This window comes from Fistularia commersonii, chromosome 2, assembly GCF_037954325.1.
Source record: "Fistularia commersonii isolate RoL2024-O1a breed Wild chromosome 2, RoL_Fcom_v1.0, whole genome shotgun sequence".
Taxonomy (NCBI): Eukaryota; Metazoa; Chordata; class Actinopteri; order Syngnathiformes; family Fistulariidae; genus Fistularia; species Fistularia commersonii.
The window spans coordinates 19,194,703-19,217,761 of record NC_141285.1 but is presented as its reverse complement, the minus strand read 5'-3'; the positions used below and the strand labels follow the sequence as shown (position 1 = coordinate 19,217,761).

The 23,059-nt window shown below is 38.9% G+C and overlaps 3 protein-coding genes across 4 annotated transcripts in view; 2 read left to right on the top strand and 1 right to left on the bottom strand.

The window, feature by feature from the left end:
• Positions 1-173: 173 nt before the first annotated feature.
• Positions 174-9,455, top strand: LOC147236642 (CUB and zona pellucida-like domain-containing protein 1). 2 transcript variants are annotated; one of them, XM_086171813.1, is made up of 19 exons: positions 174-239; positions 338-394; positions 573-671; positions 754-786; positions 876-974; positions 1,680-1,724; positions 2,298-2,396; positions 2,556-2,588; positions 2,678-2,776; positions 2,935-2,976; positions 3,477-3,575; positions 3,902-3,928; positions 4,339-4,483; positions 4,715-4,920; positions 5,391-5,566; positions 5,657-5,899; positions 6,008-6,168; positions 6,598-6,842; positions 6,942-9,455. In XM_086171813.1, the coding sequence occupies exons 1-19, from the start codon at positions 197-199 to the stop codon at positions 6,986-6,988; spliced, it is 1,998 nt and encodes a 665-aa protein (XP_086027939.1). In that variant the 5' UTR covers positions 174-196; the 3' UTR covers positions 6,989-9,455. The 2 variants fall into 2 exon arrangements, with proteins under 2 accessions (XP_086027939.1, XP_086027938.1); XM_086171812.1 differs by having other exon boundaries at positions 2,678-2,788.
• On the bottom strand, positions 6,972-13,253 carry ikzf5 (IKAROS family zinc finger 5). Its single transcript, XM_086171814.1, has 4 exons — positions 12,857-13,253; positions 11,497-11,657; positions 10,328-10,501; positions 6,972-10,252 (listed from the first exon to the last, which is right to left on the bottom strand). Exons 2-4 carry the CDS (start codon positions 11,627-11,629, stop codon positions 9,285-9,287), a joined length of 1,275 nt encoding a protein of 424 aa, XP_086027940.1. The 5' UTR covers positions 11,630-11,657; positions 12,857-13,253; the 3' UTR covers positions 6,972-9,284.
• A 2,930-nt stretch (positions 13,254-16,183) lies between these two features.
• LOC147236638 (G protein-coupled receptor 26-like) overlaps positions 16,184-23,059 on the top strand; it is a 133,808-nt gene continuing 126,932 nt past the window's right edge. The window contains exon 1 of the transcript XR_015107296.1: positions 16,184-16,224. The gene's annotated coding sequence lies outside the window, so the exon portion shown is untranslated. The remainder of the gene's footprint in view (positions 16,225-23,059) is intronic.

Genomic DNA, 23,059 nt, shown 5'->3' with positions numbered 1-23,059 from the left:
TACATGGTCAGGCTGACAATAGACAATTACAACTTTATGAGTATTTAACCAAGTGTAGAGTTTCCCACACACAAGGATCACTGTGTAGTCTACCTGTAACAGTGACATCACTGAGTCAATGATCTTCAGCCGGCCTCGTAATATATAAACCATTGGGTTTAATGTCCCAGGCAGATTGAAGGTGGCAGAATTCATCATGTGGAGTCTCTTGCTTATTTGCAGCGTGCTGACCTTGAATGGTATTTCTCATCCATCTTACAGTTTTGTATTGACAGGCAACGTCAGTTTGAGCATCGAGAAAGATTGAGAATATGTTCTATCTTTTATACCTCGACAGGTGCGAATAGCTCTGATACAAAAGAGGGAATGAAGACAAAATTGCTGCAACCTCCTGGTAAAGTATATGAAAAGAAAAAAAAAATGTAATGGAACATGAGAGAGAATGTTGAAAATTAATGGGATCTTTTTTGGATTTCCTTGAACCACTTTTAAGTTGCCTCGCAATAAATTCTGCATTCTTTCCAGTATGTTTGGGCTGTGCATAATTTCCTGTCAACTGTTTGAACCTGCAGCCAGAGGTTCCTGCAGGGACGGCTGTGGCCACCAGGTCAGCAACTGCTCTTGCGCTTCAAACTGCACACAAAGAGGGGACTGCTGTCACGATTATGAAAGTAAGACCCAAAATAAGCATCGATTAACCGTGACAGTAATGTTTTTAAACATCGCGCTAATTACCGTTTTGTTTTTAAACAGGTTACTGCTCCTCCACTGCTGAGATGTTTACAGGTAATTCAGGTTCTTACAAATACTCCAATAAACACCTGAGTAGGGCACGTTTGTTATAATCCTGACTTTGCACGAACTTTGTCTTGCAGGTCAGCCCTCGTGTCTCGACAACTGCGGCCGACACATCGGAAGCTGTTCCTGCACAAGCTCTTGCCGAAGTAGCGGCAGCTGTTGCCATGACTACAACTGTAAGTGCAAGTTCTAACAAATCAACAGTGTTAACAGTGTCTGCAGCCCTTGTTTGCCTCAAGAGCTACAGACAGCAGGGACACATGTCACTGAAAAGCTGTTCTTTGTTAAATTAGCATAAAACAGTCCAGCAGATTGAGTTATGAATTATGCAGTTCAAAAACAGGGAATTGATTTCTTTTCCCCCAGTTTGTGACCAAATAATCACGGCATGCTTGGACACGGCAGTGAGGGGTGTAAATATCCGTCTCACCATAGTTTATTTGCGGTGATGAATTTGATATGCAACCAGCCCCCTGGTGGGGTAGTGTCAACATCATGTCTCCCAGCTTGGCCCTCATGTTGTCAAGACTGTGCCGAGCACATGGGAACCCGCTCCTTTGGAAGTTCTTCTCAAAACTATGGCGACCGTTGCCAGGACTGCAACCCCAAGTGCCAAATCTAACAAAATTAACAGTATTAAAAGGTTCAGCTAGCCATCCTGCTCTTCCTATTCCAGCTCTTGTCAATACTGTCAGAACTGTTGCTATGACTACTACTGTAAGTGCCAAAGTCAACATCTTGTTGCGTATTTTTGTTGTTAAATATTTCATTGTTTTATTTGAAACACAGTGCGATGATATTTCTAAATATTGGTTTGAGATTAACTGGGGGCGTTTTAAGGTTTGATGTGAAGTAATTCTTTTTTCGTCCTTGTTCTGCAGACCACTGCTCATCAGGAACTACATACCCACCAGCCACCATCAAATGTAAGAATAACCTCTTGTAAATATTGCATCAACTGCAAACCTAAAGAAATTAATACATCTTTGGAAATTCAGGCAAATGGATTCTGTAGTTCAGTGATTAAGTTAATGGACTTTAAAATCAGTAGATCTCTGGACATAGATATTTCAGTATTTGAAATGTAAGAATTTTGATTAGAATCAGTGTATTTTCTTTTTTTTAGTTCAGATAAATGATTTTGAGTTTTATGACATAAATATCTGATTTAGAGATAAATCAAATCTATGGCTAATCCTCAGCCTTAGCTCAACTATTTTCATTTACTATGACGTAACATTGATCGTCATCAATCCTGAATTATCAATTCCGATGAATCACTTAAATCTGGATCAAGTCTTACAAAACAGGTAATTGCCATCAAAAGTTCAGTTAGTAGTTCACGTTATCTAGACATGATTAAGATGGTGGAATGTCAGGTGTGCTACTCTCAAGCCTTTGAATTATTTGGAGCATTTTAGTGTATAGCTTTTTTTTTTTTCAACGAATGACCTGTTACATTTAAATAGTGACATGTTTCCATGTATTGTATTTCTCAGCGGGGCCCTCATGTCGGTACAACTGTGGCTATAACTTTGGTAGCTGCTCCTGCTCCAGCTCTTGTCGATACTATGGGAACTGTTGCTATGACTACTACTGTAAGTGACAAAAACGACATATCACACAGGTTGTTTACCTCTGTTATTAAACATCGCAGCGTGGTAACATTTCTTAATCACATTCTCAGATTTAACCACGAGTTATTTAAAAAGCAGAGTTTGATGTGAAGTCATGATTTTATTGTCCTTTTTATGCAGCCTACTGCGATTCAGGCACTTCAACCCCCACATGTAAGAATAACCTCTTGAAAAACCCTACATAAAAGACTTCCTCCTCTTGAACTAGTTACTGAAGTAGTTTTTCTCCTTGTATTTCTCAGCGCAGCCCTCATGTTGGAACAGCTGTGGCTATAACCTGGGCAGCTGCTCCTGCTCCAGCTCATGTCGATACTATGGGAACTGTTGCTATGACTACTACTGCAAGTGCCAAAGTTGACATCATGTTGCATATATCTATCGTTAAATATTTCAGTGTTTTGTTTGAAACACAGTGCGATAACACTTCTAAATCATGGTTTGAGATTTAACCATGAGCGGTGTGAAGTAAAGCTGTTCTTTTATTGTCCTTGTTCTGCAGCCTACTGCTCTTCAGGATCTACACCATCACCAGCTACCACATGTAAGAATAACCTCTCGAGTAAATATTGCATACACTCAAACAAACTCAGATAAGTGGATACATATTTGGAAATTCAGGCAAATGGATGCTGGAGTTCAGTGACTAAGTTAATGAACTTTAAAATCAGAAAATCTCTGGACATAGACATTTCAGCATTTTAAAATGTAAGAATTTTGATTAGAATCAGTAAAAATAGTTGTGCTGGATTAACCATAGGTCTGATTTATCTATAAGTCGGATGTTTGTCATCAAACTCACATTTATCAGAACTAGACAAAAGAAAAGACACTAACTAGGACATTACATTAATTATAACTCCTCCTCAGGGTCTTACCAATTCTTCATATTTATTTTGAATAAATCATTTAAATCTGGATCAAGTCTGATAAACTAGTTCATTGTCATCAAAAGTTCAGTTAGTAATTCAAGTTAACCAGACATGATTTGGGTATTGGATAACATCTGAATGGTGACATATTTTAATGTCTTGTATTTCTCAGCGGGGCCCTCATGTCGGTACAACTGTGGCCTTAACCTGGGCAGCTGCTCCTGCTCTAGCTCTTGTCGATACTATGGAAACTGTTGCTATGACTACTACTGTAAGTATAATGTCCTTAAAATCTCAGCATACAAGCCGCCGCACAACATGATCAATAGACCTTGGTGAAATCTAAATTAGTTGTTTTTTTCTTTTTCAACCATACACTACTGTATTTGTAAACAATTCGGCATTGTTTTTTTACAATTAATACCTATGAATATCACAGAAAAGACATGAAAAAAGACCGTAAGACACAAAACCACAAAAGAAAAAAATACATAACTGGCATTGCATTTAAAATCAAATGTGTTTTGTATGTAGGGGATTCATTCAGTTTTTTTTTGAGCTGTGTTTCAGCTATAATATCTGCATTCTTTTCAACAGCCTACTGCGAAACTACAACCCCATCAGGTACGACACTACACAAGTGTAGTTTTGATATTTTGCATATTTTGCAATGTTACACCTCGTGAACAAGTATGCTTGCCTTTTTCCTTTATTTCTCTGATAGATTTACCTGCGTTTAAATACTAAAACAACTGTTCAAAGCTGGGTCCTTGTATTTGTTTTTTTATATCTTTTTGTATTTTACCGCCGGCTTCATATTCTCAGTACAAATGTTTGCTTTTATTTTCTCAGACACTTTCATTTGTATCTTCTTGCAGTGATAATTTATTTTTTAATATTTTCTTGTAATAATTCCACATTGATAACATTTGAAAAATGCAATCAAAATTATGCATGGCAAAATAACTGAATGGATTTGTAGATGTATATGCAGTTTAAGGCATAGACATGTGTGTAATTTGGTTCATCTTCAGCTCAAACCTGTGGAGGCGTCCTATTTGGCACAGGCAACTTCTCCAGCCCCAACTACCCTGGTTACTACCAAGACAACACGTACTGTGTGTGGCAGCTCAGAGCCTCAGGGGACCATAGAATCATTCTGGCGGTCAGATACATCCAGTATGTGAAGAATGGACCATGATTCTATTAAATTTTTTTTCAATATTTTCACAAATAATCTGTAATAATAGATAACACTTGAGAAATATGTGTTAACCCAGAAATAATGCATCTCAAATGAGATAACCAATTCTTGAGAAGAATATCGCCCATACTATCATTTATCAAATGCAAGTTTTTCTCAAGTTAAAATCATTTTTGGGCTTTTATTGTCTTTCTTCTAAAAAACAGACTGGAAAATTGCTGCAGCTGTGACTATATTTCAGTCTATGATGGACCATCTACTAGTTCACGATACCTGGGAAAACTGTGCAACAACAGTTTGGATTCTTTCCAGTCTTCCTCAAAGTACATGACTGTGGTCTTCCGGACTGACAGTTCAGTGGTTGGCCGAGGATTCAGAGCAGAGTTCATAAGCACCCTGCCGTCAAGCTCAGGTAAGCTATATGTAAAACTAAGTCAATATCCAACTCCAAATTGTTTTTGTATTGTATGCTCAATCACTGACGTTACTTGCTTATGCAAGCAGGAGATCCTTCAATTTCAGCTGCTGCAATGAGTTTGCCAATTATTTGGGGATATAAACCGGTATCATCAATGTTCATATTTACCGAAAAGTGACAGTTTTATTTAAGATTGCTTGATTGATTGCTTGCTGAAAGGTGGGTGGTGCAGAGGCTAATAGTGTTTAACCAAAATTATTGTCTAATTATATGAATAGAATATTACAGGACCCTATAGAATTGTATGGCTAAACTTGTATAAATTTTGAAATGAGATGAAACAGGAGACTTGAAAAATAAGATGAAAATGTCATAGTGATCCCCCTGATAGCCTCTCAGAAAACTTTCTGTACAATTGGGGCTAAATTGAATCCTGAAAGTCACCAAACACGGTCTATCAACAGGTAAAGTGGAATGTTCCTCTGACAACATGAAAATTGTCATTGGGCGGCACTACCTAAACTCGCTGGGCTATGACGGTCACAACCTTTACCTAAATGATCGATATTGCAGACCCACAATTTCATCATCCCAGGTGACCTTTAATTTCCAAACTGAAAGATGTGGTACTATTAAGAGGGTAAGAAACAACACCTACCTCTGTATATATTCAACAATATACACTGCTTTCTATCAATTGTCACACATTTTTTTTTTTTGCATTTGACAGTTTGACGCTGGCAGGGTTGTGTACAGCAACATTCTCCAAGCCTACCCCACCGAGAGTGTTACTGCATCCAGCGGGATCACGCGCCGAGAACACTTAAAACTGAATGTGGACTGCATAATGGACCAAGACTCAGTTGCACAGATAATTTATCGTGTTCACAATGACGGTATCAGCAGTATTGTAGGCACTGGCAGTTTCAATACCAGCATGGATTTCTACACATCCAGCAGTTTCTACGATAGGGTATGGAAAAATGTTTTCTTAGGCCCGTTCTTGCAAAGCATAGTTACATTCATATCTTAAACAGTGCAGATGGCATATTGAATTTTTGCCATGACACTCTTCATCCAGGTGACTCAAGCTCCATATGAAGTGACTCTCAACCAGAGACTGTATGTTCAAGTGGACTTGAGGAGGGCTGATGGCACCTTGGTGCTCTTCATTGACACCTGTGTGGCTGCACCTTCGCGTTATGATTTCCAGACTAGACCTTACTACCTGGTGCGGAGAGGGTAAGGTAGTCAGGAAGTGTTTTTTTTTTTCGGTGTGTGTTTGAGGGCTTCATAGTTAGTTAAATTTTTTTTTTCCCCTCCTCCAAAACCCTCCCTGTCCTTTCTCTCTTCATCCATATCCCTCTTTTGGCTCTTGTGATTATATCTGAGGAAATATCTTAGTTTTAATCAGTTTAAATCTGATGTAGTTACCAAATGATGGTATAAGCTAACAAGAAAAAAAAAAAACCTAAAAGGGAAGAATGTGTAAATATGACAAAAATTAAGTGTCAGTCGAAATAAGATAGTCGAAGAATTGAAACTGAACAGGAGTTACCCAGTTTTGAAAGATATTAGCCACAGAAATGTAATACTTTATTGAAAATGATGAGCTGGATGGCTTGGTGGTTCTCGTATTCAAAATACCCATGTTTTCTTAAAAACCCTTAGATGTGCCGTGGATAACACCTACTCCGCCTACGTCTCTGGCAGCAGATCCTACGCCCGCTTTACATTCACGGCGTTTCAGTTCCTGCAAGGCTCAGAGTCTGTTTATATCCAGTGCAAGGTTCTGCTCTGCCGAGCCTCTGACTACAATTCCCCCTGTCGTCGTGGCTGCACCAAACGTAAGGCCAGAGACGTGGAATCGGACCACGCAAGTCAATCCGTGGTCCTGGGACCTATCCAGCTCAAAGGTCTGAACATTCGCAGTGGGGAGCTATTTGAAAAGGAACTGGGGTTAGCAGGTAGAAAAGTCATTCTGAGTTCATGTTCTCCATTATTTCTTGTTCCAGACCTTGACAAAAAAGAAGAGGGGACTCATGAAGAGGAGAAAGTTTAATCAATCATATCTGTAATCATTTTGTTTTCTCTATCTCATTCTGTAATTAAAAGCATCATAAAGACATCCTGTGCGATGCATTTCATTGTAAACTACTTTTAAATTGAACATTAAGTATCGACATGAAATGGTAGCGTTTTTATAGCTTCATGAATATCACACTGGTGGAGAGAAATGAAAACTACAAAGCTCAGCTGGGTTAGAAAACACTTTACTTATAAATTACTCAAAATTAATTTATCTCACAATGAAATTATTTACCATCCAGAAGGACGGCTTTAACATTCACCAGTACCAATGAATCTAAAACACACTGCTAGAACATAAGGCAGTCTTTACTGGATACCCCTTTTACTGGTAAGCATGGAGACAAGGACATGGTGTTGAAACAGTAACTATGTTCTTTATACATGTTGCTAAGCAACAACCGTACCCAAGACAAAGAACAACCGTTCTAAAGTTACAGTCTTACTGCAACCTGATCAGATTTTTTTTTTTTTGACACCGAACATCTATCCAATCACTCAGAATACAATACGGAGTAAACATTCAGAAATGCAGTGGGATCTCCATGACAAACACTGAACCTCAGTGTGCGTTTTCATCACAAAGGATATAACATGGCATCTCCTGTGCTACAAGGCCATTTCTGAACCAAATTGGGCGATGTAATTCTACCCTAAACACGGAAATACTACTTTTAAAGTGACTTCATACATATAAGATCTTTGTTCTGCGATGTAACTAAAGGGACTTACAAACCCCTTTCGACAAACTGACAGTTGCCATGGGGCTTGGAAAGGCAGGGCAACATGTTGTGGAACGACAAACACAACAAGACTTTGTCAAAATCAAACCCAACTTTTTTTTTATCAGAGGACTGGGGCTTTACTGTATTATAGTGCAGCTGGCATTGATTCCAAAGTTACATAGCAGCATTCATGTCGCAGAGTTTTGGCAAATTCATGGCCACCGTTGACAACCACAATAATCCTTTTTTGTATGGTTCCTGGTAAGTAAGAGGACATAATATTTTTAAATCCTAAAAGTAACAGTCATCTCTATTCTGACACACGAGAAAATGAATATCTCAGGCACTGCAAAGGAATAGGTGTAATACATCAAGCAATGAAATAATTTAAATAAGGCTGAAATGAGATCACTCGAGACCCAACTGTGTCATTTCGATTTTAGTATTGTCACTGCAATCTTTACATTTAGCTCTAGCAGACTTGAGGATTTATTTGGATGGTGTTTCTTTGCCTTTGCTATTTCCTAGTCATCAAAACATCTGAGAATCGTGCAATGTGAAAACAAAATAGGCATGGGGGACTACAAACATCTTTCTTGTTACTATTGAGTTAAATTCAAGATTCTTTTTCAAGGCTGATGAAAAACATTGAACTGAGGATTGGGTAAATACAAGTTTTAATTGTCTCCTGCAAATCAAAAGCATATGTCTTTGCTAACTGCTTTCCAAGGAAGTCTAAGTGTTATTTACGTACACTTCCAACATATAAGTAAATGAATGTCACTTATAAAGTGGTTTACTAACAAACTCTGATTTTGACATGCACACTGAGATGACTGTAGAGCGCATCAGTCAATTGAGGGTTTCTGTGGAAAAACGAATGCTGATGAGATATATGATTGGAATAAATGTGTTAAAAAATATGTTGCTGAAGCAATGGCATCTCAGAGTTGATTTTTTTAGGAATATTGATCCCTGCTTTAGAAATATGCTGATTCTCCATAAAGATGTTTGCTGAATACGTAGCTTCTTGAGTCTGGGCATCCTGCAGATCTGTGATCAGTACAAAAACCTGCACTCCTTCCTGCAGCGACCAATTTCCCTTCAGTGTGAAGTTTTAAATAAACATTTACATTTTATGTTTTTTATATGTTTTGCTTCTGTTTTGCATTGAACAGCAATCTAATCGACAGAGCAGACTTAATGAAACGTTTGCCACTGATTTTCAAGCAAATGAGACGCTTTGACATAAGCGTGGAACTGAACTTGTGAGAAATGGATTTTTAAAAAAATAAGGATTTATTTTGGAAGCATACTAAAATAACATCATTCACCACCGCAAATAAATTCTCAAACTGTGAAAAACACTGACCACCTCTTTATAATACCTTTTAAATGGGCACCATTATCGTTGAAAATGAATCTGTCTGAATGGAGGCATTTTCCTGAAATGCTAGGCTACATTAAGGCCGAGTAAAGGACTAATAAATTAAGTTACTATGGAATTATTACAACAAAGCTGTCCATTTAAAGTCCTCTGTCTTGCTATTTGTGCTGTCCGCGAGCAAAGTGGCAGGCGAAGTCGTACTTGCTCTTGCATTTGTGGCCGCAGATGTTGCACTGGAATGGGTTGTCGTAACCATGGCAGCCCATGTGAATGGTGTAGAGGATGTTGTCTGGGAAGTAGATGTCACAGTGTTGGCAATGATGCAACATGTGAGGGTCCTGGAGCGGCGCAGCAAGGCCTGGTGCGGGTGTGCTAGGTTGGCTGTTGGAGATACTCGGTGTACTGGTGCGGCCGCTGTGCTCGCTGCAGGGTCCCCCTCCAGGGCTGCAGCTGCTGTGCGGAGGAGCGCGGGGCTCAGGTGGGATCGGAGAGGAGGAGGAGGCATGGGCCATACTGGCTGTGACGGCCACTGGAGCCGTGGCGGGGTGAGGTTGCTGGATGAGGAAGGGCTTCTCATCCACAACAGACTCGCCTCCCGGAGACACGGGAGGCCGAGTCTGGTCTTGGGACTCAGAGGGGAGGCTGGCCAGCTGGCCTGCCAAGGTGGACAACTGATTTAGCGGGTTATCCATCACCATATCTTGATGATGATGATGATGATGATTCTGGTTTCTGGTGTCTTCTCCTGCTTGACTTGGATTATCATAAATCTCCTGTCGTATTTGGGGTAGCTCGTGGGAGTAATCATTTACATTGTCAGCCTTGTGTACGACCATGGATGGGGGGCTAAAGTTGATGAGTAGCCGGCGGCCATAGCCCAGTGAGCTGGCCTTCTTTTGCAAAACACTCAGCATCTTTTTGTGGGAGAGCGAGCGGGCACCCTTCATTGGCAGAAGTTTATGGCGTCTGCGGCGATGATGCGACAAGTTGCTACGGTCACTGCAGCGGAAGGAGCACAACTCACACTTGTAGGGTTTCTCGCCTGTGTGGGATCTCATGTGGGCCTCAAGATGGCGCTCGTAGGCCGAAGCAAACGGGCAGAGGTGGCAGCGGTGTGGTTTCTCTCCTATTCAATTGAGGGAAACAGTCTTAATAAGAAACACCGGTGAAATCGAGACAGATGCTAACTGTTAACACTTACCCGTGTGAATTCGAATGTGCTCAATGAGCCGTGCTGTGCCTCTGGTGGCGTAATTGCAGTAACGGCACTTGAGCTTGCCATCGTAGGTTCTCTCAAAACCATCCACAAGGATCCCTGAACTGTCCTCGAGTGACATGTCCATGGCGGGGTGATCCAGTCCATTTTGACTGCAGTCTGGAAACAGGATCATTAAAAAGCAGTTAAAGATTTTTGTCGGCTGGACAAAATATAAAACAACTCCAGTTTTTAATTCATAAAAATATGATTTGGCACTGATGCCATACTTTCATGTAAGCTGTGAATTGGGTTCACTCATTTCCATAAGGAGCAGTCCTGACGACATTTCCATCAGTTGGTCTTAAGTAATCCAGATCCGAGCCATCAAATTGGTGTAAATTAAGTGTAGTCCTAAGTCACCTCATCTTGATGTAGGCTACATTAGGAAATATTTGGTGACTTGGCAAAATGTATGTGAATACATGTGACTCTTTTTGGCCCACATTAGTAGGATTAATATTAGCATTCACCTGCCTGTCTTACCTGTGGGCCATTTTACGAACAGCAAAAATGACATATTAATGTAATTTTAAAATACCAGATGGTAAAGACCAATATGGAGAATCAACAAATAAAAGGTCACTTAAATGAGCATTAGATAAGGAAAATGAACAATGCTGTAGAGTCAGCACAAAGCAAAGTGACATGTAAGCAGTCAAACTTCACAATGAACATTCAGAGCATGGCAAAGAATTATGTTATCTAAAAAAAAAAACATAAAATTGGTTGTTTTGTTTTTTTCCCAAAAGTATTTCCCTGCTTTATTACTATGGTTGGCATCGATTGAAAATACTTTTGCTCCTGGCAAACTGCAAGATTCATGTCTGATTGTAGTAAGGAAGATTATGCCTCGATTGGGTTGCCAGTGGGGATTATTAGTTTGCTGATGCCATGTTTCAACCAACTGAGTACAGTATAACTTGTGAGGGACAAGCAAGCACACTGCATGGTTCAGAACAGCCTGATGACACATTTGCAGTAAAAGTAGGAAATTGCTAAGGATAACAATGCCAGATCATTATATAGAAAACTACTTATTAAAAGTAGATGCTGGGTATCACAGCATCAGAACTCAACTGAATAAAACAACACTAAAGAATTTTATATCTTACCAGCCGGGAGTTCATCTGACTCTTTGACGCCACTGACAGATCCTGATATCATGTTAACATGTTGAGTTTGCTGGCTCAGATACTCCTGGAAGTCCTTCACAAAGTCCAGCGTGTCTGGCTTTTCCTCACCCATTGGAAGGAAATGATGCGGGTTGCCAACTCTGCAATGACAGTTTCATTTTGTTATCTGACTACTGCAACCGTCTCTGGTAGTCGTAGCTAAAGTTAGTTTGCCTAACACAGAATAACAGATTGTTATGAGGTAAAAAATGTCACAAATAATTAACACTGAAACATTAGGACTTTGATTTGTTTTTGGTTGGATTATACAAATTGCTAGTTTTGTCACATGGACATTTGTCACCTTAGTTAAAAATACAGCCAATTGGTGGATGTGTGATCACTTCCACACAAAGCATAATACAGTAAACATTGGAAGTGCAGGTTTTTAGAGTGACATGAAGATTATATGAAAATACAAGGAGCAACATACTCAACTCCTAGTTCCAGTATTATACAAGGAACCAGATTTACTTGTTTTTCCAAATCGTTTAACAACATGGGTAAATTGTCTTGAAAAAAATGTCCTGTTTAGCGAGCCAAGTTGTTTATATTAGACACAAAAATCTAGCTAGTATTGTGGTGTGATGTGGACTCACTTATTGTCAAAGAAAGAAATAATAAAATGGGGGGGATGTGTAAAGGGTGAGTTGGCATGGGTAGCATTGAAGATAATAATGAAATAACAGCTTTACTGTCGCATGACACAAATCATTACTTAATGTGTTTCAAACAAAATCACAATCCGTCTAAGACAGCAACACAGATAATAGTGTTCGTACTGGAAAATTCATACTGAGATCATTTCAAGGTGATTAATTTGATTTAATGGCAGAAAACTGAATTGGCCATAAAAGCTGATACATTTTGAAAGCTCCCGGAAATAAACTCCTCCATGAACATGCTTATTTAACTTCGGCTGTCAAAGGCAGTCACAGCAACAATACAGATCAGTGTTTAATTGTAACATTTCTCTGCAGTTTTTAGGAAACTTTAGATGGATATTTTGATGACGTGTGTTGTGGAACGGAGCTAAGATGGACAAGTAAGATTTATATTCGGAGTCCCAACGAATACTGTACTTCACTTATTGCTGAGACTTCTCCGAGAAGTGTCAGGAAAAAGTCCAGCTCCTCGAGAAGTCGTTCATGAATTATGTTACTTCCTAGTTCGTCTCGATCGTAAATAACTTCTTCGAGACATATACCTATATTGTCGATTTCCTCTCTATCCGTTTGTTTTAACGCTGCGGCGCCCCGTTTTTCTGCAATTCAAAACAATAAATCTTTTTTAGACTTACCTTTTCAAAAACAGCTGACTGGATAAATGCAAGATAAATTTGCAACACAATTTTATATTTATCCAAACAGGGGTAGGCTAATCCTGGAAAAACAGTGCAATCTGATGGTCCGATCGCTACAAAGCGCTTCTGATCGCCGTCATGTTGTTACCAAAGATACGTATTTAACGTTAGCAAAACGGCTAACATTAGCAACTGGCAAAAAACATATTTGTCAGCAACAGAGCTGGTGTCTTGTGGCCGAAGCTATCATCCTATGGTTGACTAAACAAACAATATGACTATTGGCATTGCCTAAGACCGTCGATCGACGAGTTAAAATACACTTAAAACGAGCAATTGCGAAATCAAAACAATAAACCTATTCGAGGGGTGAAAGTTCACACCGTGTGCTCCCGTGAAAATGGTCCGGCGGAAACATACTGTTACATATGGTTCCGCAGTGAAGGTTCCCGCCCTTTGGCCGGTAGTTTGAATGAAGACAGAATGTGGGCCACCTAGCCGAAGAAATTGACAAAGTAATCCGTAGTTTTTCTGTCAAATGTAACACGAGTAGACAAGGCAAAAATGTCATTTGTCTTGCCACGTTTCTTTTGTTTCTGAAGACCGGATTTGCGAAGAGTGACACACGACTATGCCTGGAATATTCGAGTAAGAAAGTAAGAATGTGCAGGCGCTCCACAAACATTTTTCGAAGCAAATATCTCCTTGCCACACTATGATTTCAGTTCAAGTACAATATCATTGGAAGCAAAGTGTGAATTTTTAATTTGATACAGCTTGACACAAGACTTTCTCTCACCCAAGAGAAATTAATTTTCGTCTGTTCTCACAGTCAGTTGACTTAAAGTTTCCAGAACTGATATTCATGTTTGCAGGGTGAAGAGTGCACATTGCTTTTGTTCTCAGAATGTCATTATAATAATTGCGGTATATAATTTTGTAAATCTTATTTTCTCATCTATTCATCTCATTTTCGAATTTTGGTTTTCTTTCTGACCATATTTTGTGACTATTTCTCAATTTTTGTATGTTTATTTTTCTTCCCCCAATATATTAGTTTTTTTTTCCCATTTGCAAGTTTTTTGAAATCCAATTATAGAATTGGGGGGCGCATTGGCGCTTCGGCCTCACAGCACAAAGGACCTTGGTTCAAATCTGTCAAGGGGACCTTTCTGTGTGGAGTTTACATGTTTCTGTGTCTGCGTGGGTTTCCTCCAGTTTCTTTGTACAGTCCAAAAACATGCAGGTTAATTGCAAAAAATTCAGAAAATTGCCCCGAATGAATGAGTGAGTGTATGGTTGTTTGTCTATATATGTTTAACCGGTGCAGGCTGTACTCCGCCTCTTGCCTGATGACAGCCGGGAAAGGCTCCAGAATCCCCCGCGACCGTGAGTGCAGGATAAGCGGAAGGAGATGCATTGATGGATAGAATTACAAACTGCCCCCAAAATGAGAAAGTAATAACCAAAAGATAGAAATAAATACAGTAAGAAAATGAACAGCTTGAAAAATCAATTTCTGAAAATTCTATTTAATAGTCAGATAAGAGATAGTGTTTCGGATTCCTTTACCTGAAATTACTATGCGATAGAAGACTATCAGCCAGAATGAAAGGAAAGATGTACAAGACAGTGGTGAGACCAGCAATGTTGTATGGCCTAGAAACAGACAGGAGACAGAACTAGAGGTCGCAGAGATGAAATTGCTAAAGTTCTCTTTGGGAGTGACCAGGATGGATAGAATCAGGAATGAGTCTATCAGAGGGACGCATGTTAGAGGTTTTGGAAAGAAGGTCAGAGAAGCCAGACTAAGATGGTTGGGTCATGTACAGGTAGACGGATGCTGGAATTGGAACTACCAGGCAGGAGGTTTCGAGGAAGACCAAAGAGAAGATTTGTGGACGTTGTGAGAGAGGATATGAAGGTAGTTAAGCGTTAGATGGAGAAGGTTGATTCGCTGTGGCGACCCCTGAAGGGAAAAGCCAAAAGAAGAAGATTCCTTTACCTGAAATGTCTGTGACACATGATGTTTTCCAAAATCTGGAAGCATAGCGCTCTTGATGTCCTCTTTGGTCATTAGTTGATGAGTTGCTACTTGAGGAATATACTTGAGTAGTTTTCTAAAACATGCCTAAAAGATGCTTTACACTGTAAGAAGATTATCTGTCACACACATTTGTGGTTTGGAAACAGCCCCCTCCCTGTTTGCCACCGGCCAATTAGCTAACTGATCCATTCACATTTGTGACATGAGACACTTTCCAATGTATTGCGTGCAATCATGTGCAAGTGGCAAATGAGGCTCAACAGTTGCATTACTTTCGAATGCAATTGACTCATTCATTTTTTATCGCAATCAATAATTTACCAGAAACCACTTGGTCATGATCCCGTTGCTCTATTTGTGTCAAAGTTAGAAGAAAACCACTGAAGAGAAGATGATAAATGACCGGGCAGAGTGAGACCACCATATCGTTTTACTGATTACAACTGAACTGTCAGAGCAATAGTATTACAGCAGTAATGTAAACCAACCACCAGTGAACGCTGACTGTGTAACATGAGTCACTTGTTTGGCATTTTATCATAGGCCTGGCAGTATAGTAACATTTCGTGAAGCGTAAAAGCTGGGTTTTCCATCTCCTTGGTTTGGAAAGTCATATACCAGATACACTGCGAGAGTAATCTGAGCTTCATGACTGTCTGATAAATTTTATTTAAAGTTTTACCATAACTTTTCATATCCCTGATCTTGCGTCCTATATTTTTTGTTCTAAATCAGTTTTAAAAATCTGCAAATTCGCCTCCTGATTTGAGGAGAAAAACACAGAGATAATTTGATGATATTTGACAGTGATATGTAATTCCTTGTGAGTTGCTACTTTCTTGCAAATTTTCCAGTTACTTTTTAATTACCTAATTTTTTTACATGACTATTGGCCTATTTCCTCTGCTATTTTCCATGATTTAAAAAAAACAACCCCCAAAAAAGAAAATTATATTAATGTAAAAAGAGTGATTCATTTATTCTTAAGCAGTCAAGAAATCAAAAACCAAGGTAAATACAAAACTGAATTATGTCCAAGTGTACAATTATGAATCGTGTATCTATCACTCAGCTTTAAACTGTAATCTTTTTATATACACACAATAAATGGAATTGCTTTTGGCATGATTTGTTATTGTTTATGCTATAACAAAACATATTGTATGTATTTATTTTTTGACAGTGGAGTTACCTTCCTCAAGAACATTGCAGTATGTGGACACTAGATGGTGATCAAGCCTCAGTGGTGAAAAATCAACCTCCTCTCTTCACTTCAAAACCAGATCGCTCCGATGGACATGACATCCAAGGCCAAAAGGTTAGTGCTGTTCATATGTCTTATGCCTTGTTAAGCCCTCTAGTCAAAATAAGGGAAAAAATCTAAAAAAAAATAGCAGAAATGTGACATCCTCGTGTTTAGCCATTGGATGCTCAGTGAAGAGATGGACAGTATCTCTGTTTGTGTCAGCGTCCGGTCCCTGGGGACTCATATCGGATACTGAAGACGTGCAAGTCAGTTGAACTATGACTGCCGAAGCAACCAATTACATCACCTTCTAACAGCCTGTCCATGCTAATGTTATTTTATTGTGATTTAATTATGCTCAGGTTTCCACTGAGGTCAGATCCTGTTGAATAATTTACATACGACACCAATAATTTGTCAGCACGAAAAGACAAAGCGCATGGTGCTCAAATTTGTTCGAATTGTTTAGTTTTATAATTCTTGTCTTATAAATCATTACAACAGTAATCGTATGTTGTCATTTAAGTTATGTATTTCCAGTCAGAACCAGAGCAGTCTTTCCTTTGAGAGGTGGATTTATTGTACCTAAAAATACTAAAGAGGAGTAATTGGTCCAACTTAATTTTGCATTAATGACATGTCCACTTCGCAATATATTAAGCCGTTCTGTTAAAGGGCAGCGAACATTTATTAATGAGACCGAGAGCAGCTAATACTCCAATACGACTCACTGAAGTTGGCATTTACACACAGTAATGCTGTATTCACACTGATTGAAAGCTACACATGCGTGACTTTCAACAGCATACTTCGTATATATGAAAGACTGATTTGTTTGTTGAATAAGGGATAATTATTCTGATGCCTTTGACAAAGGCTAACATTGTATTTAAAATTTTCCAACTATACCCATTATTCTTTCTGGAGATATATTGAGTTTTCAGGTTATTTTTTCCTTTGTATCTGAATGAACAGACATATATCTGACATGTAAGAATATTTGTGGCAGTCTGAAATATATTTATGTATGTATGTGTATCAGAAAATGTCAAAAATGAGTGTACTAAAAAGATGCCCAACAGGTCAAGATAATTTGTTATATGCAATTTTGCAATCGAAATAGAATATTCATAAGCAGTTTGTTTATTTTGTCTACACTTAACACTAAGTTAACGTTGAAAAGCCCAGCTCTCCATCAACACCAATGTAGGTGTACAATGAATTACATATGTGAGTCTGGTTACACACTGTTGCATGCAGACTGGGCTCTTGGACAACACCTGTCTTTTTATAAGGTTGCAGTGTTATCCACTTGCACTGATTCACATTTAAAAGGCCAGAATGAAAAGGTTCCCTTGTCCTCTTAACCGTTTGATTTGCAGGCTGTTTGTGGTTTAATGTGACACAAGACAATTTGTTCCTCCTCTACAGAAAGAAATTGGAATTTAATTTAGAGAAGGTCTTAAGCAGTTTTTTAAGACTTGGTGTCATTTGTTGTGCTCGAGTAAAAGCTGCATTTGAGATTACCCTTCTGGAAAAGCTTTTTAATCCTAGACAAGTGCAGCCATAGTAACGATGGACGGGAGCCTCTTGGAGGCAGAAAGGTGAAGGGGGACTTTGACAAGATTTTTTTTCTTCGGCTGTGACAGTTTCTTTCTTGAAGTCTCTCGCTCCACGTGGAGCATTTGAAAAAGAACCGAGAGGTTGGGAAAAGCATAAAGGAGGTATATATTAAGCTTTTCTTTCCTCTCACCACTTAATTTCCTTGCAGGCGCGCCTTGCGGCTTTGTAATGAATGTAATTGCCTCCTTTGATGAGAATGCTATTATCTGGATCACACTTTACATGGGCAAACAAGACTGCCCCTCCATCCACCTCCATCTCCCATTTAACTCAGCAATGAGACCCCCCAATTATGCAGGGAACAAGTGGCTTTTCATAAAGCCAGCGTGTCGCTCTTGATTGGTGAGGCTGGGAGCCAGCTACATGTGGACAAAGGATAGATTAGATGTGATATAGGCACAACAAAACCCCATTTCCTTGATTAATTTCCTGCATGCCTCGCAGAAAAGGGCCCACTCTCTCCTGACTGAATTCTATCTCTTCTTGAAAGACAAAGTTTTATCTTTTGATAGATGCAGCAATCTGAATGGACAGACAGACATTTTATTGACCCATGTTTGACCACAGCTGCCTCAGCTTTAGGTTAGAATAAGAGCAAAAAGAGAAATGTTTCATGACACTGTGGCAGAATGGCCTTATTTTTCTTATAAAAAGCTTAAAAAAAAGCAAAAATAAAAAAAAGTAGCATTTTGCTGCTTTTGGGAGCCTTTCACAAGCACTTGTGTTAAAAGGATGAAAGATACAGCATCATTCATCAGACCCTTTTAAAAGATATTTCAATAGTATGACATCTTGTTCAACATATTTGGAAACTTCACACTTAATTCTTTGTGATTGTAGTCTAATAGGTAATTTGTTTATGAAGTTTATTCCTTATTTTTTGACATTTTTGATGATGAATTTTTTGGGTAATTTTGTAATGGTGGAGAAATATATTGCTTAAATTAATGATTGCTAACTGAAAATTTACCTATGGCATTTGGCCATGATATGAGATTTTCAATAGTGATTTGTATGTCAGGAAATAAATAAATAACAAACAAAGAAAATACAGGCGTGATCATTGAATGGATAAAATGTATTACAATCTTCACTATTCAGCTCACTTTTCATAATGAAAGTTCAGAATTAAGAACCTACACTGGATACTCAGCTCATTCTCTCTCTTCCCCTCTGTTTCTGTCACACACACATAAAGGGAAGAACGCTAAACACCTATTTGATAATAGCTGTGAATAGATATGATGGGACTTTATGAGGTGATGCTCGATAAAGCAGCTGTCACCTTAGGAAGTCTAAGTGTCCCTCTGACTGCCTTATTACAGTATTCAAGAAGCACTTGACAAATTCACACACATCTCAGCCGGGCTCTGACATCCGGGCATGATTCTGTCCAATATTCCACCAGGCTGAAATATTGGGAACAATCAAATGGACTGTCACAAGAGACAAATTATACTATTACTCCTCAAAGATTGTCATCCTTGAAATGTATTCATAGCCGTTTCTTCTTTATCGGTGAGTGATTATTCCTCTAAGCAAGCAGTTCTCCTGTGATAAATTGGTAATCAATTCATTTGACTATTATGGTCGGAGAATGGCTGCAAGGGATCCACAGTATTGGTCGCTTGCATATATATACCAAAGACTAACTCATGATCCCTGAAAGGTGCCGTTTTCCCCGACCGCCTGACTCTTAAAAGTTTATGTCATCACATACAAGTTGCCATCCGGAGCCAGTCATGACGAGGTAAAGAATTGGTCAATATCTTTGACTGAAGTGGCATTTTAGCGGTATTTATTCGAGGACCCGAGTACCGAAACCAGGGGCCACAAATAAAGAAGATGGTATCATAGATTTCGACTGGTCAGCCAGCTCCAAACTTGAAATGAGGTGTCCAGTTGTGAATTATTGTGGTCAAATGTCATTTGTACAGCCTGAAAAGTGGGGACATTTTTCTCACTTGTTACTCCCTGGCTATAGCTCATAGTCCTGAATGATACCTTTGAACGCACAGTTACCCTAATACGAGCATTCACTCGCACCACAAGAAGGCTTGTAATGGATTAGTGTGTCCAACAGAAGATAATATAGTGCACCAACTGGCGCACGGTCACACAAAGATGATCATTTCTGAGTTTGTCTGTCCACACTCAGGGCTGATATCCTGCTCTAACTAAAATGAAACAATGTATTTTGTTTGACAATTAAAAATTGTATATTTTTACCCTGCCGATTTATTTTATTATGTGATTATTCAGTCTCAGGCTTAGAAAATCTCTATATTTCTATTTACACAATGACACAGCTATATTAAACAGCTGTCGAAGACGTAAACAAATGTCTCACAGCATTGTAGCTGGTGCCTCTGATCCTCCATAATTTGCTGTTGGTATGTCACTTACATCAAATTAACTTCAGGGATAGAAATAGTAATTTGAAAGTTAAAATCGACGAGTTACTTACATCAGGTAATACAAATCAACAGATACCTGCATCTGTAGGGACAGAGTTTTTTTTTTGCATCGGTAAAATTTTTTAGTCAGTCAGCTCTTTGATCATTCTACTTATTGCTGCTAAGATATCATCAGTGGTTATTATTAGTTCTAGAGTTATATGAGTTAATCAGTACATTTATTAAATGTCAGGCATTTAATTAAGTTCTGCTACTATTATTATCAGAGATATTTTCTTTAACTTTCTAAGACAGTAATTTGAAAATCACTCTGCACATTTATGGATGTCATCTCGGGGTTTGGGAAATACCATACCACTGATGACTGAATTAAGAAAACAAAAAGGCAAATTTGTTTACAATTGAAATGACAGTGAGTAACAACCTTTATAACCTACATTTGTACTGAGCAGATTTCAAAAAAATAAAACTGCTGGAATGTCCGCAAGATTACATAAATAACGTTTCAGTTGCCAAGTGTTCTAACATAGGCTATAGTTACATGCACTTTCTACAGGCTGTTGGCTGTTTTTTTTCTATTGCTATGTGAAGTTTAAACAGTTTAAACATACATACAATGCAATGTAAAATTTAAAAGATGTCCTCTTGCCTCTTTTAAAACAAGGTCATAAAGGCGGCATTTGACATAATAATTGGATTAGTGTCCTGTTGATACATACAATAACAATGATATTGAAAAGCTGATATAATTCAAGATTACTGTAATACTTTAGGCAAATGCATTTGTAAGCCTGACATAAGACTTAACTGCTTTCACGAGAGTTCGGAACCCCTCCCACCATCTTTTGCGTAGCACAAAGGCTGCATTCACACCGGCATCGGGAACAAACCTGGCCCTGGTATTCCATGGGGATTTCACACCAATAGAAACTCCAGCACACTCTAAATTAGCTGTTGCATTTAGATCTCTATGGATCTGCTGGAGTGCCTATTGAGTCGGAATGAAGAGTGGTCTGAATTGGACAGTCTTGCTAATGCTCAGGAAGTTTTGGATTAATGAGGCATCTGCCCTTTGAGGATACTGATCGGAGGCAATTTGACCTCAAATAATTTCCCATGCTTCACTGCTATTATATTGATAATGCATGAATGTCATGGGCAAACCTGGTCAGTAGTTCTTCGAGCATCTAGGGGATAAAATCTACAACCCCAAGAAATGGGAGGGACACTTTAAAATAGCTGCTGAGTTTTGATCTTTGAATGGACAAATTGGAGAGGCTCTTGAGTCTGTGTGAAAAGACGTCTGAAATGTATACTGCTAAAATGCAGGGGGGGTTTTACATTATAGGACCCTCCACTCTTTTGATGCCACTTTCTTCAAGTTCTTTAAAATTTGTACTCAGCTGAAATGCTCTGGACCGAACGATGGATCGGTGAAATTAAATTATTCCTCATTTTACCAAGGAATAATTTTGGAACATTATTGTTACTGCTTTGGAAACTACAAAAACTACAAAACTGCACAGTGCATCATTGATTTGGGGGAAATGTGATGATAGGATTGGTTACCGCTTCCTCAACTAAGATGATTTGTCATGTGCTATACACTATAATGCATTAAAAAAGTTCATATTTAAATTTCCTGTATTGTTCAGTTTGTTTGGTACTGCTGGATCATTTTACCACATCAGTTTTCAATATAGAATTCAAGCATCTTGAAAATCATGAACTCTTTCAAATTGTGAAAAAAACATTAACATAACACTCTACTCTTGTTACTGTTGACATAAAATTCAGTCATTGAAATGACCAAACAAATAATTTCATGTCATTATACTATTTAAAGTATCATCTTAATTTACACCAAAAATGCTCAACACTTTCTTTTGCAATTTAAAATACAAATGGGCACACCAGCATTAATAGTAAGTGATAGTACCCCAGACTCAACAAGGGCATGATCTCCAAGCTCCAAAACGTGTTTCCTTTTCTCCTGCAGTGCCTCCCTCTTCAGCCGTCCTGCAGGCATCGTTAGCCAGACAATGATTGTAGCTACCTCCGCCATAATGGGAGGGTTGACTGACCCCTGACCCTGTATTGATCCGCTGGCTGTGTCCAGCTGGGCCTCCCCAAACCCAGTCAGCTGGAGAGGTGTTTAAAAGCTAACACCCCAGCACCCATCCACTCCACTATACACTCATTAATTACATCATTTACCTGTGACAGTGACAAACCTGCTTGGCCACGCCACAGTTTATTAGGGTCACTGTATAACGTCCAGGCCAAACCTAGATCAAAATGTGTGTGCGTACATGCGTGCAGTGGGGAGTGAAAGACCCCGTCAGATACAGTATGGGTATTATGAGTATCGATGCATACTCCAAACGGGCGGGTGCATGATTTGCCCCGGCCTGTCAGGCTTCTTAGTGAGATAGTTTATTTTGATTTATTTGATAGATTGAAAGACAAAGATATAGTAGTATAGAATCTACAAACTCTGGGGGGAAAAAAAAACAACAAACAAAGGCAGCAGGAAAATTTAAAGCTGTTGTACTTGTAAAACATTGCACAGGCAATACTTTTTGACATGTTTTTCAATGAAATATAAAATATTGTAGATTTAAGACCACTTCCCTTTTATGTGCTCTCTGTTTTTAGTCTCTATGCCAATGTGCTGACTCAGTCCTTGGCCAGTAAGAAGCAGCTGGCTGTTTGCGGCCCATTTATCCCACCTAACTTTTGTTGCTGCCTTTGCATTGCGGCCCCATTTCTGCAGGTGTCTCCAGTTCTTTCTTACCCCAAGAAAAATCACCCCCCATACCTAGCCTCTCACCCTTTTTAACATTCCCCTTTCCTTTTCTTTTTAC